The sequence below is a fragment of the Schistocerca cancellata genome, chromosome 5 (assembly GCF_023864275.1).
Source record: "Schistocerca cancellata isolate TAMUIC-IGC-003103 chromosome 5, iqSchCanc2.1, whole genome shotgun sequence".
In the NCBI taxonomy this organism is placed as follows: domain Eukaryota; kingdom Metazoa; phylum Arthropoda; class Insecta; order Orthoptera; family Acrididae; genus Schistocerca; species Schistocerca cancellata.
Window position 1 is genome coordinate 826,496,623 of NC_064630.1, and position 19,747 is coordinate 826,516,369.

At 40.3% G+C, this 19,747-nt stretch overlaps 1 protein-coding gene across 2 annotated transcripts in view; it reads right to left on the bottom strand.

Annotated features, from left to right (window-relative positions):
• The window catches only part of LOC126187472 (peroxisomal acyl-coenzyme A oxidase 3-like), a 315,427-nt gene that overhangs the window by 240,869 nt on the left and 54,811 nt on the right, over window positions 1-19,747 (bottom strand). For both annotated transcript variants that reach the window (XM_049928570.1, XM_049928571.1), the window contains exons 2-3: window positions 13,729-13,873; window positions 11,830-11,988 (exon numbers count right to left, since the gene is read on the bottom strand). In XM_049928570.1, coding sequence (XP_049784527.1) covers window positions 11,830-11,988; window positions 13,729-13,851 — 282 coding nt within the window. In that variant the 5' untranslated portion in view covers window positions 13,852-13,873. The remainder of the gene's footprint in view (window positions 1-11,829; window positions 11,989-13,728; window positions 13,874-19,747) is intronic.

Below are 19,747 nucleotides of genomic sequence, written 5' to 3' on the forward strand. Positions count from 1 at the left end.
TTGAGGAAAGTGGCATGGTGGGTTAAGGAGCACCAAGTGAAGTGAATGGATGAAGAAAGTGTTGACATTTTGGAGGAATATGGAAGGGTATCCTCATCCTCAATCCAGATCACAAAGATGTCATCAATGAATCTGTACCAGGTGAGGGGTTTGGGATTCTTGACAGTTAGAAAGGATTCCCCTATATGGTCAATGAATAGGTTTGTATAGAATAATGCCATGAGGATGCCTATTGCCGTAGCCTGGATTTGTTTCCAGGTGATGCCTTTAAAGAAAAAGTAATTGTGAGTAAGTAAGTTGGTCACAGTGACCAGGAAGGAAGTTGTAGGTTTGCAATCCACAGTGCATAAGGAAAGATAGTGTCGCATAGTGGCTAGGCCACGGGCTTTAGGTATATTAGTGTAAAGGAACGTGGCATCGATTGTGACAAGCAGGGCACCATGTGGCAAAGAAACAGGATCTGTGGAGAGTTTGTAAAGGAATTGGTATCTTTCATATAGGAGGATAGGTTGCTGGTAATAAGCTGAGGGTGGCAGTCTACAAGAGCAGAGGGTCTCTCAGTGGGGGTAGAGTAAGTAGCCACAATCGGGCATCCAAGGTGGTTCGTTTTATGGACTTTAGAGAGCATGTAGAGTGTGGGGAGTGGCAGGATGATGACACAGACTTTGTGCCGATGTTCTGGGATGGGCCTAAGGATTTGAGGAGAGACTAGAGGTCCTGCTAAATTCTGCAATGGGATCACTGTAGCAGAGTTTGTAGGTGGATGAATCTGACAGCTGGCAGAGTCCTTCCCAGACAGTCCTCGCAGTTCAATACAACTGGGATTAGGATCTTGCTGCACCCATCTGCCCCAATAAGGAAAGCAAGGACCCTTGTTGTTGTTGTTGTTGTTGTGGTCTTCAGTCCTGAGACTGGTTTGATGCAGCTCTCCATGCTACTCTATCCTGTGCAAGCTTCTTCATCTCCCAGTACCTACTGCAACCTATATCCTTCTGAATCTGGTTGGTGTATTCATCTCTTGGTCTCCCTCTACGATTTTTACCCTCCACACTCCCCTCCAACACTAAATTGGTGATCCCTTGATGCCTCAGAACATGTCCTACCAACCGATTCCTTCTTCTAGTCAAGTTGTGCCACAAACTTCTCTTCTCTCCAATTCTATTCAATACCTCCTCATTAGTTATGTGATCTACCCATCTAATCTTCATCATTCTTCTGTAGCACCACATTTCGAAAGCTTCTATTCTCTTCTTGTCTAAACTATTTATCATCCATGTTTTGCTTCCATACATGGCTACACTCCATACAAATACTTTCAGAAACGACTTCCTGACACTTAAATCTATACTCAATGTTAACAAATTCCTCTTCTTCAGAAATGCTTTCCTTGCCATTGCCAGTCTACATTTTATATCCTCTCTACTTCGACCATCATCAGTTATTTTGCTCCCCAAATAGCAAAACTCCTTTACTACTTTAAGTGTCTCATCTCCTAATCTAATACCCTCAGCATCACCTGACTTAATCCGACTACATTCCATTATCCTCATTTTGCTTTTGTTGATGTTCACCTTATATCCTCCTTTCAAGACACTATTCATTCCGTTCAACTGCTCTTCCAAGTCCTTTGCTGTCTCTGACAGAATTACAATGTCATCGGCGAACCTCAAAGTTTTTATTTCTTCTCCATGAATTTTAATACCTACTCCAAATTTTTCTTTTGTTTTTTTTACTGCTTGCTCAATATACAGATTGAATAACATCGGGGAGAGGCTACAACCCTGTCTCACTCCCTTCCCAACCACTGCTTCCCTTTCATGTTCCTTGACTCTTATAACTGCCATCTGGTTTCTGTACAAATTGTAAATAGATATTCGCTCCCTGTATTTTACCCCTGCCACCTTCAGAATTTGAAAGAGAATATTCCAGTCAACATTGTCAAAACCTTTCTCTAAGTCTACAAATGCTAGAAATGTAGGTTTGCCTTTCCTTAATCTAGCTTCTAAGATAAGTCGTAGGGTCAGTATTGCCTCACATGTTCCGATATTTCTACGGAATCCAAACTGATCTTCCCCAAGGTCGGCTTCTACTAGTTTTTTCATTCGTCTGTAAAGAATTAGCTTTAGTATTTTGCAGCCGTGACTTATTAAACTGATAGTTCGGTAATTTTCACATTTGCCAACACCTGCTTTCTTTGGGATTGGAATTATTATATTCTTCTTGAAGTCTGAGGGTATTTCGCCTGTCTCATACATCTTGCTCACCAGATGGTAGAGTTTTGTCAGGACTGACTCTCCAAAGGCCGTTAGTAGTTCTACTGGAATGCTGTTGACTCCCGGGGCCTTGTTTCGACTCAGGTCTTTCAGTGCTCTGTCAAACTCTTCACACAGTATCATATCTCCCATTTCATCTTCATCTACATCCTCTTCCATTTCTATAATATTGTCCTCAAGTACATCGCCCTTGTATAGACCCTCTATATACTCCTTCCACATTCTGCTTTCCCTTCTTTGCTTAGCATTGGGTTTCCATCTGAGCTCTTGATATTCATACAAATGGTTCTCCTTTCTCCAAAGGTCTCTTTAATTTTCCTGTAGGCAGTATCTATCTTACCCCTAGTGAGATAAGCCTCTACATCCTTACATTTATCCTCTAGCCATCCCTGCTTCGCCATTTTGCACTTCCTGTCGATCTCATTTTTGAGACATTGGTATTCCGTTTTGCCTGCTTCATTTACTGCATTTTTATATTTTCTCCTTTCATCAGTTAAATTCAATATTTCTTCTGTTACCCAAGGATTTCTACTAGTCCTCGTCTTTTTACCTACTTGATCCTCTGCTGCCTTCACTACTTCATACCTCAAAGCTACCCATTCTTCTTCTACTGTATTTCTTCCCCCCATTCCTGCCATTTGTTCCCTTATGCTCTCCCTGAAACTCTGTACAACCTCTGGTTTAGTCAGTTTATCCAGGTCCCATCTCTTTAAAATCCCACCTTTTTGCAGTTTCTTCAGTTTTAATCGACAGTTCATAAGCAATAGGTTGTGGTCAGAATCCACATCTGCCCCTGGAAATGTCTTACAATTTAAAATTTGGTTCCTAAATCTCTGTCTTACCATTATATAATCTATCTGATACCTTTTAGTATCTCCAGGATTCTTCCATGTATACAACCTTCTTTTATGATTCTTGAACCATGTGTTAGCTATGATTAAGTTATGCTCTGTGCAAAATTCTACCAGGCTGCTTCCTCTTTCATGGAGGACAAGATTTTCTGTGCATGGGATGAGATCCAGGAATTTGGGATTGTGCAGTAGGAGAATCTTATGGATGGGGAGGAAGTAATGTAATGAGTTTTGATGGAGGATAAATATATGTTTTTGTCTTCCACCCTGGATACTTGCTCCTTCCATCTGTGCCATACACCTAGCCAGAAACCAGTCCCAAATATTGTTTCTGCATTGTTCTTGGTTCATGAAATACTCCCAAATGGGCTTATCATCAAACTACCTATCTCTGGCTGCAACCCCTCTTTCCACAATGCGCTCCATCTGTTCAGATTCTGCCATAGTCTTGCAAAACCGTGTAAATTAGGCCAAAAACTCATTACATTACTTCCTCCCCATTCATAAGATTCTCCTACTGCGCAATCCCAAATTCCTGGAGCTCATCCCATGCACAGAAAATCTTGTCCTCCATGAACTAGTGCAGCATGCAAAAAGCTCCCTCAAAAACTCTCCACGTGGTTCACTTCCTAATCCCACCTTGGACTATCACTATCCAACACCTCTACAACAAATGGTTCAAATGGATCTAAGCACTATGAGACTTAACATCTGAGGTCATCAGTCACCTAGACTTAGAACTACTTAAATCTATCTAATCTAAGGACATCACACACGTCCATGCCCGAGGCAGGATTCGAACCTATGACTAGCAGCAGTGAGGTTCCAGACTGAAGCACCTAGAACCGCTCGGCTACAGCTGCCTGCACCTCTACAACAGCCTCCAAATCCCCCACATACCTTTATAGCTGACAAACCCTACCTTGCAGACCTAATACATTTATCCCACCCTCAAAGACTTCCTCTCACCACTGTACAGAATCCAGAAGCTAAACAGACCCAAAACACAGTCACAAACCGCTTCCCCAAAAGCTTTAGCCTCACAGAAGTATTAGTCCTTTCCTAAGACCTTACCTTCCTGGATTTGTTAAAAACCTTCTCTCCTTCTCTGAGTCCCTACAATGGAAATACTTTTTTTGCCACCAACCCTATCTGTCAGACTGAAACTAAGACCAATGTTGAACCCTACCTGACTCAGTTCATTACTCATTCACACTGTGCTCCACCCCCATTGCCCTCAAATCACTCCTTGTTAACTTTCCAGAATTTCTGAACCTCAAACCTTGTTTCACTGTCATTTCCCAAATCCCTCAACATGTAAGCCAGCCTTACACTGCTGTTTTGAATAGCATGGATTATCTTGCAGAAGGACTCCATCAGCTGTCCTCATCCACCTACAAATCCTGCCAAAGTGGCCCCATTCCAGAAAACCAGAAGGATCTCCAGTCTCTCCTCAGATCATTAGGTCCTTCCCAGAAACTCTTCCCAAAATCTATCTATCTCCTCACTCCTACCACTCCCCATGCTCCTACCTTCTACATGCTTCCTAAAATCCATAAACCGAACAACCCAGGCTGCCCCATTGTGGCTTGTTACTAGGCCCACACTAAGAGAATCTCTGCTCTCGTGGAGCAACACCTTCAGCCTATTACCCTCAAACTACCCTTCTGTATAAAAGATACCAACCAGTTCCTCCACTGACTCTCCACCGTCCCTGTTCCTGCCCTACTCATCGCTACTGATGTCACCTCCTTTACTCTGACATCCTTAATACCCACCCTACTCATCACTATTGATGCCACCTCCTTTACTCTAACATCCTTAATGCCCATGGCCTTGCAGATATCAAAGACTACCTTTCCCATTGCCCTACAGATTACAAACCCACAACTTCCATCCTGGTCACCCACAATTACTTCTCCTTTGATGGCATCAGTTACAAACAAATCCAGGGTATGGCAATGGGCACATGCATGGCACAATCCTGTGCCATCCTACTCATGGGTCATCCAAAGGAATCCTTCCTAACCATCCAGAGTCCCAAATCCCTCACCTGGTTCAGATTTATTGATGACATCTTTGTGATCTGGATTGAGAGTGAGGACACCCTACTGATATTCGTCCAGAACCTTAAAACATTTTCTCCCCATTCACTTGACCTGATCCTCCGCAACCCATCAAGCAACCTTCCTTGATGCTGGCATCCACCTTAAAGATGGCTACCTCAGTACTTCCGTCCATATCAAACCATATTACCAGCAACACATCCACTTTGACAACTCCACCCATTCCATACCAAGGAGTCCCTTCCACACAGCTTAGTCACTTGTGGACATCATATGTGTATTGAGTTTCAGTCCCTCTCAAAATATACCAAGGATCTCACTGAGGACTTCACAGACTGTAATTACTCTCCCAACTTTGTACAGAAACAGATCACCTGTGCCTTAACTTTCTTGTCATCCACCACCCCCAAAGTCCCACCATCTAGCCACAGAGGATCAAACCTCAGTTCCACGCAGGACTGGAGCAACTAAATCATATTCTCTGCCAGGATTTCAACTACCTCTTGTCATACCCTGAAATCATCCCCACCCCTCCCACACTGGTATTCTGGCATCCCCCTCCCACACTGGTATTCTGGCATCCAGCAAACTCACACAGTATTCTTGTCCATCCCTACACAACCCCTGCTCCCAACCCGTTGCCTCACGTCTCATATCCCTGTAATAGATCTAGACACAAGACTTGTTCCATACATCTTGCCACTACCACCACCAATTCCAGTCCATTCACAAGCATCACCTATCTCATCTACCTGTGAAACCAGTCATGTGATTTACCAGCTAAGCTGCAACCTCTGTGCGTCATTCTACATGGACATGACAACCAACAAACTGCCTGTCTGTGACCAAGAAACAGCTGGACCATCCAGTTCCTGAGCACACTTCCAAACACAACATTCTTCATTTTATCCCTATAATGGTCCAGTGAAAAATGGTTTCAAGAATGGTCAGGCTGGGTTTGGGGGACCCAAGAAATAAAACACTTATAACTAGTGACAAACAGTATATTTACAGTGAATGATGAATTTTCATTTCGTTCAGGTACTACTAAATTCTATACTGACATTATTTTAACTTTCTGAATTATACAATAACTGTAAAAAAACTGAGAAATGTATTTCTTTGTAGTGCTTAATATAAGTAAACTGAAAATACAAGTAAATTTGATTGAAATACAACTATAAATGAGAATAAGTTGTAGAAGTAAGAAGCAAAAATGTGGAATTTTCAATATATAAATGGAAATTGTGAACATAATGTACAGTTTGTGAGATATCACCCTCTACAATCAACATTTTTTGAAGCAGTTGCCACAAACCATTTCAACATGTGCCACGAATAACCACAGCTTGCAAACTTTGCAAAAGTCTTTAGTTTCGCTGTACTTGCATTTATAGCATCGTCCTCTTTTTCCTGGTTGTGAATCTTCAACTATTCTTTGTTCTTTGGTGCCAGAGAGGTTAGAGGCAAGCCTGCGAGTTTTGCGCAGGAGGTTTGTCAGGGTTGCACACATTCTCAAATGTGGTGTTATGACAGACTTTCCTAGGATTCTGAGGTATCCTCTTCTAAGTGAAACATTTTTGTTTGCTTTGAAGACAATGTAGCATTCAGAGCTGCAATATTTAACAACTGAAAGAAGAGATGGCGAGGCCACTGTCTTGTCCCTCTTCACCACACACAACATCAATGAAATCTACACCACTCTTTGTTTGTTGTAGTACATTATTATACTTTGTATTTTCTTTTCACCAATGTCACTGTTAATTTCACCATCATGATGCACTGAAAAGATAAGCAATACTGATTTGTTTCATTTTGGTGCATATGAGAGTAATGTGAAGTCTTCCCGAAATCCAAACATACCTGACTACTCTTTTTTAGATTTTTAGGCAAAACTCAACTGGAATTCCACATTTATTTTTTTAATGCACCAGCAACAGTGATATTTGTTTCTTGTAGTACTTTTCTGACAATTTGGTAAGAAGTAAACCAATTATCTATTGTCAGATTTCTTCCAGATTCTTTTACTGGGTCTAAAAGACACAAAATGACATCATCTCCCTTATTACTGACTTGGTACAGTTCTTGTGGTTGTGCACCTGTGTAGACTTACAAATATTTTACATAGTATGTTTTAGAATAAATCGGGATGAAAACCTACATCCCATACTTGGTAGGTTTATTTGGGATATATATTACGAACCTGCACCTGCCTCTTTAGGGAAGAAGCATTTTGTTCAAAGTAACTTTTTCTGATGGAGAAAAATAGGCACTGCAGTTGGAGAGAAACATATCAAGAATGGATCTTATGGCAGCAAGATTATCTTGTGCTTTTCTCTCTTCCTCATATGGATGTTGTTAAACCTGATAAATCGAGTCAAAAATCTGAACCTTTTCAATACCATACTTGCTCAAAAGATTTCTATTCCAGTCCTGTCTGTATTCCAAAAGTCTTCGATATTCATTTTACCACCATGCAATGTTCAAGCTAAGTAAAGTAGTCCAAAATATATCTTCAGTTCACCAAAACTTGTGGGTGTAGCCATATTTGGGTCACTTGTATATTTGTTTTGAACTGAATCAATATAGATACTGGTTGATTCAAGAATTAAATCAATCATTGGATTGCTAAAAAATAATGACCACAATTCTAATGGTGAATGTACATCCACCACAGCTCAAATGCTTGCAGGCAAATGCATTGTAACTATGTTGTGATGTCTTCTTCAAACACTTTGTGGGAAACAAGTTTTTCTCCATTTAGTTGCTCCATTTGTTCCTTTATAAAATCGCATAGGTGACATACCCGAGTCAGTTATGGGAGATGTACTTGAATTGACAACAGCAGGTGCATCAGTGTTGGCAGAAGGCTGAACATCTTCCTCTTCACCACCACTTATTTCACTATTATTGTCACGATCACTGTTCATTCCAAAGTCTGGATCCATGTCAGAATCATTTACCTCACTCTCATCAGCATACCAAATTCTGTAAATTTTACTGTTTGAAAGATTTTCTCATGCCATCTTAAACTGTAAACTATTGACCATGATAATTTGGTTTTAGGACATCACAAACAGTTTGCAAAGTAACTCAATGAAAAACCTACACCAAAATAAAAATGGGATCGCTCTGGTAGATATTACAAAGGTAGATGGTCGAGCGGGGTCTGACAGACTCGTGTACTTTTTGGAAGACTACCAAGCAATGATTGAACAAAGCAAAACCTCATTCATGACATGAATGCTATCTCTTGGATGTTACAGGAAGCTAGCAGAGTGCTCAAGTCAAGTCAGCAACTATAAATATATCCGTGACACAAAAGCTAGTGGGTCTCACAGACCAAGCCCAACTAGGGTCAATGACTGCTTCACAGACTGTGACAACCAGATCCTTCCTCCCAACCCAGCTTTTCTGAATTGAGTAAGTATGAACTCTCCCTGCAATATATCCATAACTCTCCTGAACCCAACCTTCATTAGTCATTGTCCTTCACCCACCTATCCCCTTCCCTGTCCACACTCCAAAGCCTCCTATTCCACAAGCACACCCACAGTCTTTTTACTTCTCTCCTTTTCAACTCCCCCACTGACCAGATTGCTTCTCTCATCATGTATGTGACTCAACATCTCTACTATATGGTGAGAAGCAGCCTATTCTTTTCATAATACTGTCATTATTCCAGTCTGGATTTTCCATATGACAGCATATCTGAATTGCTCAGAGACATTAAATTGGAAACCTTCACAAAAAAAGATGACATTTTTGCAATTCTGTTGATTTTTATGGAATCTGTAGTCACAGGAGACTGGGACTATTATGTGTTGTCACTGTATACCTCACATAAATACCATCCAAACATGATAGGAGAGATTTTGATATGCACAGAGACTTACAGATGGTCTTTTCTACCTCACTTAGTGAGCAGATGGAGTATGACAGGAATAGTATAACATTTTTTGGGGAAGGAGCTTTAGCATATTAGTGCTTATGTATTATGAATTTTCTGTCATATTCCACATCCTTCAGGATCTCCTAACTGTAGGTCTGTGTAACAAACAGTTTATCTAATCTAATATAATCTAATCTTAAACAAACACCTTTTTTCTTCTACAATATGAGTGCATGTTTAAAATTTTTTCAGGTTCCAAAATACTCTAATTGTAGGTGTGAATGAATTCAGTCTAGAAAAATATGGATTTCTAGAAAAGAAATATTTTAATCCATCTCATGTATGTACTTATGATCAACAATAGACTGTTCCAATAATTGTAATTCTTAGATTCTAACTTTCTAAATTTTTTTTTTTTTTTTAGTGATGTCGGGATGGCACACTTTCATTGGCATCTAATGTACATGGATGTAATATGCAGTAAATGAATTAAACACCTAAAATTATATGAAGCTTGAAACTGATCATTACTCAATCTAGAAACATACATTTGTGTGGAGATTGGAGGGAATCAAATCCATTTTACTACGAGTGCTTTATCCTTTCAGGTTCCAATGACAAAATTTGCATTCTTGCATAAAAGCATAAGTGCAGTACTTGGTGGATGTCTTCTTCGAGCATTAAGTACACTGAGAAGACAAAAGTTAAGGGAGTACCTCCTAATATTGCATTGCACCTCCTTTTGCCTGGTGTAATGCAGCTGCTCATTGTGGCATGGACTCAACAAGTTGTTTGAAGTCCCCTGCAGAAATATTGAGCCATGCTACCTCTATTAGGCATCCTTAACTACACAGCTGTCACCAGTGTAGGATATTGTGCATGAACTGACTTCTCGATTACGTCACATAAATGTTTGATGGGATTCATGTCAGGTGATCTGGTTGGCCAAATCATTCACTCAAACTGCCCAGAATGTTCTTCAAAGCAGTCGTGAACAATTGTGGCCCAGTGACATGATACTGTTGCTTGGGGACATGAAGTCAATGAATGACTGCAGATCATCTCCAGGTAGTTGAACATAACCATTTGCAGTCACTGAGGGTTCAGTTGGACCAGAGAACCCTGTCCATTCCGTACAAACAAAGCCCACACCATTATGGAGCCGCCACCAGCTTGCACAGTGCATTGTTGACAATTTAGGTCCATGGTTTTGTGAGGTCTGCACCACACTTGAACCTTACCATCAGCTCTTACTGACTGAAACCACAATTGATCTGACCAGGCCATGGTTTTCCAGTCATGTAGGGTCCAACCGATATGGTTATGGACCCAGAAGCAATTCAGGTGAGGTCATGGTGTTAGCACAGACACTTGTGTCAGTCATCTGCTGCCATAGCCCATTAACATCAGATTTGGCCACACTGTCCTCATGGATATGATCATGTAATATCCTGCATTGATTTCTGTGGTTATTTCATGCACTGTTGCTTGTCTATCAGTAGTGACAACTCTAAGAAAAGCTACTGCTCTCAGTCATTAAATAAGGTCATGGGCCATTGCTTTATCTGTAGTGAGAGGTAATGACAGAAATTTGGTATTCTCAGCACACTCTTCACACTGTGGATCTCAGAATATTGAATTCCCTAAGGAACTCCAAAATTAAGTGTCCCTCACATGTAGCTCCAACAACAACTCCGTGTTCAAAGTCTGTTAATTGCTGCCGTGCAACCATAATCATGTCGAAAACCTTTTCACATGAATCACTAGATGCGCTACTGCAGGAGACTAATACGTACCAATATTTAAATCATTCACATATATTCCTAATAAAATGTAAGAATAAGATTTTTTGATATATGCCATTTGGATCCTATTTTCTTTTTTCTTTTGTTTCAAAATATTTTGACAGTGTAACTTACCATTACCACATGCTTTATGGCATACCGTGGGATCCAGGGAAGCTGCTGCTCCTGTTACATACACTAGTTACCATAGCCTTTACCTTTCTGTGATATCAGCACTACTGTCTGTGATTCATCCACATGTGCTCCCAGTCCATATAATCCTCTAAATATGAAGAATATGACATCTGATGTACAGATGGATATTCAAGAATGGGTTCCCTTGTTTCAAGACTCAAGTGAACATGTCATCACCCTTCCAGTAATATTAATAAAGCATACCAGATTTTGCAATTGAAAGACCAGGAGGAAATAACAACAAAAGCTTAAATGTTTAGCTGTGTTTTTCACTGTGCCTGTCTGTGCACCAGTCCCAGATCTTGCTGAGATAAAGTTTTTTGTTAATCTGACCCCAGCTGCCTCACCTATGAAAATGTCTGAGGCTCAGCACCTTTTGCAATAAATTCTATTTCACTAAGTTTGTAGAGTGCTGAAGTCATGAACAGTATTAATCAACAGCTGATTTACTTGGTTGCACCAAATATTTGTGGAGTTTATTCTGTTGGCAGAAGACCTTCACTGTCCTAATAGGATGGTATATCATACATCAGCCAATCTATAAGGACAGTGAACGTCTGATACCTGAAGGATATCATGCAAAATTGTCAGCTGTAAAACATGAAAGTTTATAAAATGTAACCAGCATTTCTACAGTAAAATTAATCACACAGTTCACTGACATCAAGTATTATAAATGTAAAGCTGATTCCATTAGTTACTGAGAACAACTTCTATATTAATACTTACTTCAGAACATAATAGTAATTGCAGTAGTAAATATCTTACCTTACGCGGATTTTCTATCATCTCCTCCACTGTTAAGTTTTGAAGTTTTTTTAATCTATACATTCTCCTTATAGCCAAATGTCGCTCCTCGTCTAAACTTAGTTTCTTACTTGGATGTTGAAATTCTGGATCCTCTTCAAAGAATTTCCATATTTTCATCTGTTTTTTTCAGAGGAACAAGTGATAGATTATTGTTCTCAGAAATTTACATTGCGTTGATACATAGATTTGTAGTCTACTTTGTTAGTGATTTAAGTTTTTATTCGACATCACAATGTACAGAAATTAATGAATAACTTGTATCCTCCATGTCCCTGTCTCTTTGGCTGTATTAAGATAGTCTCTAAATTTCATGTCTGATGAAATTTGAAAATTTGGAATTGAACTAATCATTGAGCTAGGTTTGAAAACTATCTTTGTTTCCAGAAGAGTGCCCTCAAAGATGATAGAATACAGAAGAGAAAAAGTGGAAGCTTGAGAAGATGAGGTTATGAAGTGCTCAAGGATGTGGAATTGCATATCAAAAACCCTCCTACAAGCTACTGTATTACAGTAGCACTTCTTGTTCCTTTTCTTCAACTACAACACGACATTGAAGTTGCTAACAAAAAATCTCAGCAGTTATATTAATGGGAAACAGTTTACAAAAACTCTCACTTTATGTATCCCACAAAATATTTAACACTTGCCCCATACAAGAACTGAAACTTTTGTGCAGGATGTTAAATTTTTAGTAAGTTCTGAGCAATTCCTATTCTCATTTGCAATTTGAGTATGCAGTGATAAATCAATTTCCATCTGCTAAATTCTGTTTTCACTATAAGCATCTACCTAATAGATTTATCCTTTGTTACAACATTCAAATGTCAAGTGATCATTAACTTATCACAATTAATGTCCTTTGCAGTTTACTTAGATCATTTACACAAACCATAATGGAATGAATTACTGTATTCATAAGACCTTCATTGGTCCCAGCCACCTGGAGCAATGGTAAGACACTGCACTTGTACATGGAAAACAGAGGACCAGAACCGCTCCCAGCCATATGAAATTAGATTTTCCACAAATTCCCTTAATGGTTTAAGACAAATGCAGGTAATATTCTGCTAAAAAGGATGTATCTGAATCCTCCTCCAATATAGGCTTGAGTTCCACTTCTAACGGCACTGATGAGATACTAAAGCCTAATTTTTCTTCTTTCCCTTCACTAATGAGAAACAGTCTGTGAATGTAACAAATTGCTCATACTGAACAGGTGCTCAATGAAACAAAAGAAACATTTGATTCAATTTCGCACAGAATTTGTGAATGGCCTCTGAAAGTCTTTACATCTCTAACAAACCAAAAAATAAGAACATGTTGCTGAGACATATTGTTCTCTCCATTTGACATGCCACTTCCTCATATCTGCACAAGTAATGGCACATATACAAGTACAGTGTACCAAATACCTCATGATGAAAAACAAATGGTTAAGATACAACATTACAGTGCCTTTGTTGTTCAGAAGTGCAATGTGTGCATGTCCAAAGGAATGGGCACTGCAGCGACTACAGCTGTTATTAAATACGTGAAATGTATTCACATTTGCAAATATGGGCAAGCAACAGCTGTGTGATGAAATGATAACAATGATAAATTGTACCAGTCTATGACTCAAACCCAGGTTTTGCACTGATCTTGATAAGTGGGAAATCCAGGATCGAGTCCTGGTTCAGAAAACATTTTCATTGTCTTTGTTCTACTACACAGCTGACAGTTGTACATATTCACAACATTTCATGTAAATGGTTAAGGATTTCCTGGAAACACATTAATGCAGTCACAAGCAAAAAGACTACAATTTTATTCATCAATTTAATTATCACAAATGGTATTTCAGACCAGACAAATTACCTTGTATTCCAACATTTCAGGATCTTCTAGGAGTAGCCTCATAGACTTCCAGTTAAAAGTAGATGCTCTACGGTATTTATCTAGAGGGCTGGGCAGGAAATCAGGCAACAATTCTGCTGTCATTCTGACTTCCTATATATGAATCCTGAAAAGATGCAGGTCATAAGTTCATTTAAACAAACTCATTTCAATTGAATCTCAAACAGGTTGCAAAATCTGGATACTTCAAAAACAGCACAGAAACTGAAGAATAACTGTACCAGCCAATAACGTAAGATTATCATGAGATGGGAGTGCTATTACAGAGCCCACGGTTCACCAATTTTATAATATAAGATTCTTTTTTACTTTGTTTATTAACTCATTGTCATTCTCTCTGTCTCTGATACATCTTCTCGAAGTATTTTTTCTCAAGTTGTTTGGTGTGCCCTCACAAACCATTTTTTGCAGGCTCCACAATAATATCCTTCCCTTGACAGGTAATTTGAAAACACTTCATGAAGAGCCACCTCCAAGATAACAAAATGATGTTCACAGATTGTTTTACATACAAAAAAGTCAATCACATAGTTTTTAAAGAGTATAGAGTAATTGTTTCAACTACCCTGTGCGGAGCTTCTTCTTTTTAAGTAATTTTCAAGTCTGGCTTTGCTTAGGCATTAAGTATCATTTTGGCAGCATTATTCACCCCTTTTTGAGTTAAGATTAATTTCAATAAAAGATGAGAATAGTAATTTTTTTCGTCCAGTATTTTGTATAAATGTCATTATTTCACCTGAACTGGGACTATTCATAAAAACTTTCATGGGAGACAATACTGTGCATAAAATGTTGGTACCTACTTGCCAAGCAATAGTCTACAAGATGATTGTGTGTGCACATCACATAGTATTCTTATGGCACACTTTTGTGCCAAGAAAAGTTTATTTCCTATATATGTGCTTCATATAGCAATGTTGACTGGAAATAGAAGCAAAGTATGGTACAGTAAATTATTATGAATGCCACAACACCAAATGCAAAAGTGACTAAACTGAGATGCTTAAGAAGGTCTAAAATGTGTTTTCATATACACAAGAAAGCACACCTCATCCACACATGACTGCCAAGTCCAGCATCTTGGACATCCCAGCCCAAAATGCTGGAGTTGGCAGTCCTGTGTGCATGAGATGTGCCTGCGTGAGTGTGTGAATGATGTGTGTCTCTCTTTTTCTGATGAAGGCTGTGATCAGAAGTTTTATGCAAGTATCTTTTAATTGTGCCTCTCTGCCACCTAACGGTAAGTAGCAACCTGTCTTTTCCTACATTGTTGATAATTCTACCTGGACTTTCCATTATTTATGTAAACTACCAAGCATTCTGAATTCCAAACTGCGACTTGCTAAGCACATCATTATTCCTGAGGTAGAACACTACTCTCATATTTTCTAATGGTAATTATTGACAAAACTCCTTATGAAAGGGTTTAAACACTGCATTCTTTAATCTCTCTGATAAAATAGGTAAAATACTCTGACTTGGTCATGAACTACGTATTTCAAAAACAATGATACATGTTGACAATAACTCTTCAGTATTCTATTGCAAATGCTAGGGATCACCAATTTAGTGTTGGAAGGGAGTGTAGAGGGAGACCAAGAGGTGAATACACTAAACAGATTCAGAAGGATGTAGGTTGCAGTAGATACTGGGAGATGAAGAAGCTTGCACAGGATACAGTAGCATGGAGAGCTGCATCAAACCAGTCTCAGGACTGAAGACCACAACAACAACAACAACATTATATTACTATATCAATGTTATTGATTCATATATCACTGATTTTTTTCTGCATGATACCCAATACTCCCACAAGACCAGTAAAACATGACAGAGTCGTGACATGTTGGAGCTGTCTGGAAGGCGGTGAAGGGAAAGTGGTGAGCAGGGACAGGTGGTGTGGGGGGGTATATACAAATAGCCTGAGCACTGCAAACTGGAAATTTCAGTGTTCATACCTAAGTAAAGGGTGGGATGGGGGATGAGGTAAGGAGAAGAGGCGGAAGAAGAGAATAACCAAGGCAGGGACAGGGGGCTGATAGGATGGACACAATTGGTGACAATATATATGGCATGGTTATCTAAAGTGGGGGGTACATAACTATACTGTTATAACTTTGTTGCACTGTCTCTTATGAGTACTATAGGCTAACAAATATTGCAGCATAGCCATTCACTATGATACTATTTAATTTCAATAAAGAAATTTGTTATATAGTGACATGTAGGAAACTGAAGCAAACTGCAACTGAAGGATTAATGCAACTTTACACTGGCATCATGTAGAGCTGTTATAGATAAGAATTATTAAACTGTGCTTTAAAAAACTGTGCAGCATTTGGTGTAGCTATGTTATTTTTCACCACAAAATATACAAATTCTTCTGTTACAGTACAAACAAGACAAACAGGATTATATCACAAACATCACATAATCAGTACATAAGGTCAACCATTATTTAACATGTTTTTTATGTGTTACCAATGTTGTGACTCGCCAATCTTTCAAAGTGCCGCCACACAGTTACGCATGTCCTCTACAAGCGGTGCTGTCTGCCAGCCATGCAGCAGCAGCCAGCCAGTGACCACTAGACTCGGACTCAGTTATGATTTGACTGTTAAAGTGTACACATGTATTACTCTGTTTACTTCATCCGTGACTTTCATGTATTGCGTCTTTCTTGAAATATATTTGTTTAACTTGAAGTTATAACAATTGGTGACGAGGATGGGATTTTTCTTTTCCATCATTGACCCACATGTTTCCATGGCTACTCTAGAGCAACTATTGCAAGGTGTCATAGAACAGCAAATGCATCTCACAAATTCGATTCGTGATTTCATCGCGGCATCAAATGCGGGGCATCTCTCGTTGTTGTCTCTACCTCCTTTTCCTCCTTATGATGAGACAGCGGAAGACTGGTCTAATTACGAAAAATGTCTTCGACTGAACTTCTTGGCATTTCATGTCACAGATGAACGATCATGTAAGTCTCTGTTCCTTTCATGGACTTCACCTCAAATGTATCGGTTGTTGTCGCAATTGGCTCCTTTGAAAGATCCTGCATCTTTGTCCTTTGTTGAAATGTGCTCACTTCTGTCCGTCTATTTTCAAAAGCAAACACATGTGTTAGCCTCTCATGTTGCCTTTTCTTATTGTCAAAAACAACCAAATCACTCCTATTGCGCTTGGGCTGCTGAACTTCACAGCCTCAGTAGAAAGTGTCAATTTGTTACTGAAGTTCACAAAGAATCGTACACTGATTCCATGGTACGGGATGCTATTATCCAATCGGCACCCGACAAAGAAGTTAGGCAACATGCCCTTCAGTTTGCAAATCCGGCTCTAGGTGAAGTCCTTTGCATTGCTCAGTCTTTTGAAATTTCTCGCGCCGCAGGAGTGCAAATAGAGGCATGGGGTGACGTTGGGGAAATAAAACGTCTGTGTGATGTTGACGAAGCATGTGGCATGTCCCCGCCATCCGAAGTGGTCGCAGTACGTTCCCAATCACAGCCTCGGCCTAACCGTAAACAAACCTCTAAGAAACTGCAGCAAAACCCACGGCTACTTCCTTCATGTCCATGGTGTTTTACGAAACATTCATGAGAAGATTGTCCACGTTGGGCCGCGTGTCAAAATTGCAAAAAAAAGGGGTCATGTGTCATCCATTTGCAAATCCGACCGCATACATGATGTTTATGAACATGACACTGATTCTGATTCTGTGTTGTCTGTCAATTGTACTTCTTCCCTTTCAGGGAAATTATTCCTCACTGTCCAAATACTTGGTCGAGATGTTCGCATGCAGGTGGATACTGGTTCTGCTGCCACTATCATCAATTCTCAGATGTATCTGCAGTTGGGTTCTCCAATCCTGTCACCTGTCACTGGGCAATTGCGGACTTACAATAAACAGAAGATTTCTCTCTTGGGACACTTTGATGCTGAGGTATCTTACAAATCTGTCATTCGCACTGTTCACATATTTGTGGTCAACCATAGTAATGTGGAGAATCTTTTTGGTTTCGATGCCTTTCGTGTTTTTGGGTTCACCATAGATGACTCTGTCAATATCATCTCTGATGCTATTCGTTATGCTCAATTGGACTCCTTGTCGACAACATTTTTGTTCCTTTTTTCTCCTGTGTTAGGCCATGCAAACGACTTTGAAGCTCATATCACACTCAAACCCACTGCTCGGACTAAGTTTTTTTGGGCTCAGCCCATTCCTGTGGCCCTTCGTGATCAGGTCAAATGGGAGCTGGATCGTCTCACTGCTTCAGGGGTCTTGCTTCCTGTCACTTCCAGTGAGTGGTCCTCTCCTGTCATTGTCGTTGCTAAGCCAAATGGTTATATTCGTCTCTGTGGCAATTTCAAAGCCAATGTAAATGCTCAATTCCTTATCAACACTCACCCTATGCCTCGACCTGAAGAATTGTTCACTAAACTTGCTGGAGGCCAGTATTTTTCTAAACTTGACCTGTCAGAAGCTTATCATCAACTTCCTCTCGACACTGCTTCCCAGCAGTTTCTGGTCCTTAACATGCCTTTCAGCCTCTATCAATGTCAATGATTGCCATTTGGGGTTGCCAGCAACCCTGCTCTCTTTCAGCGATTCTTGGAACAATTATTACTCACTGTCCCTGGGTGTATAAATTACCAGGATGACATTGTTGTCACTGAGTCCACCACTGACGAACATCTTCAAAATCTCCACACACTTTTTCATGTCTTACAGACTGCCGGTCTTAAGTGTAATCTTCAGAAATCAAAATTTTTCAGGTTCTATCACGTACTTGGGGTTTAAACTCTCTTGGGATGGTATTCGTCCGCTTCAGCAAACTGTTGCTGGAATCGATGCCCTTCCTTGCCCTACATCTGTTAAGGAACTGCAGGCCTTCTTGGGGAAATTAGCATACTATCACAAGTTTTTACCGTCTGCTGCTTCGGTGGCTCAGCCGTTACATCACCTGTTGCATAAAAATGTGCCTTTTCACTGGTCCACATCATGCAATGCGGCTTTCCAGAAATTGAAGACTATGCTGAAACAGGCCCCATGCCTGGCTACTTATCGACCTGGCCAACATCTTGTTCTTGCCACAGATGCCTCTCAATACGGGGCCAGTGCAGTCCTTGTGCACTGTTTTTCTGATGGTTCTCAACAACCCATTGCTTATGCCTCCAAAATGCTCACAGATGCCCAACAAAAGTATTCTCAATTTGAAAAAGAAGCTTTGGCCATTATTTATGCTCTTCATAAGTTTGGTGTTTTTCTCTATGGATCCAAATTTCATCTTGTTACGGATCACAAACCACTTGTTTCCTTGTTTCATCCATCAACGTCACTTCCCGACAAGGCTGCACACCGCCTCCAGCATTGGGCTCTTTACTTGTCTTGTTTCAATTATGAGATTCATTTCTGGTCGACAGCTCAACGTGCGAATGCTGATGCACTGACTTGCCTTCCCATGGGTCCTGATCTGGCATTCGATATGGCCGAACTTTTGTGTTTCCACCTGGATGTTGCCGAGCAGTGGGTTGTGGACGAGTTCCCCATCACCGGGGACCAGCTGGCGGCTGCTACGGGTTCTGACCCTACCCTCTCCTGGGTTTTTATGCTGTATTCAGAAGGGTTGGCCAGATCATCCGTCCGCTAAGACTTCTGATCCATTGCAGAACAACTACGCTTTGTGTTATCGCCTCACGGTTAGGGATGGTGTTATCCTCCTTTCCACCGAAAATGCTTTGCCGTGCGTTGTGGTACCTGCGTCTTTGCGTGCTTCAGTCTTACACCTCCTTCACCAAGGGCACTGGGGTGTCTCTCGCACAAAATCTCTGGCACGCCATCATGTGTACTGGCCCGGCATCGACTCTGAAACTGCACATATGGGCGCTGCCTGCGGCCCTTGTGCGTCACAGGCCGCCACCCGAAGTCATCTTTGTCACCGTGGCCTTCGCCTGAGAAGCCCTGGGAGCTTAT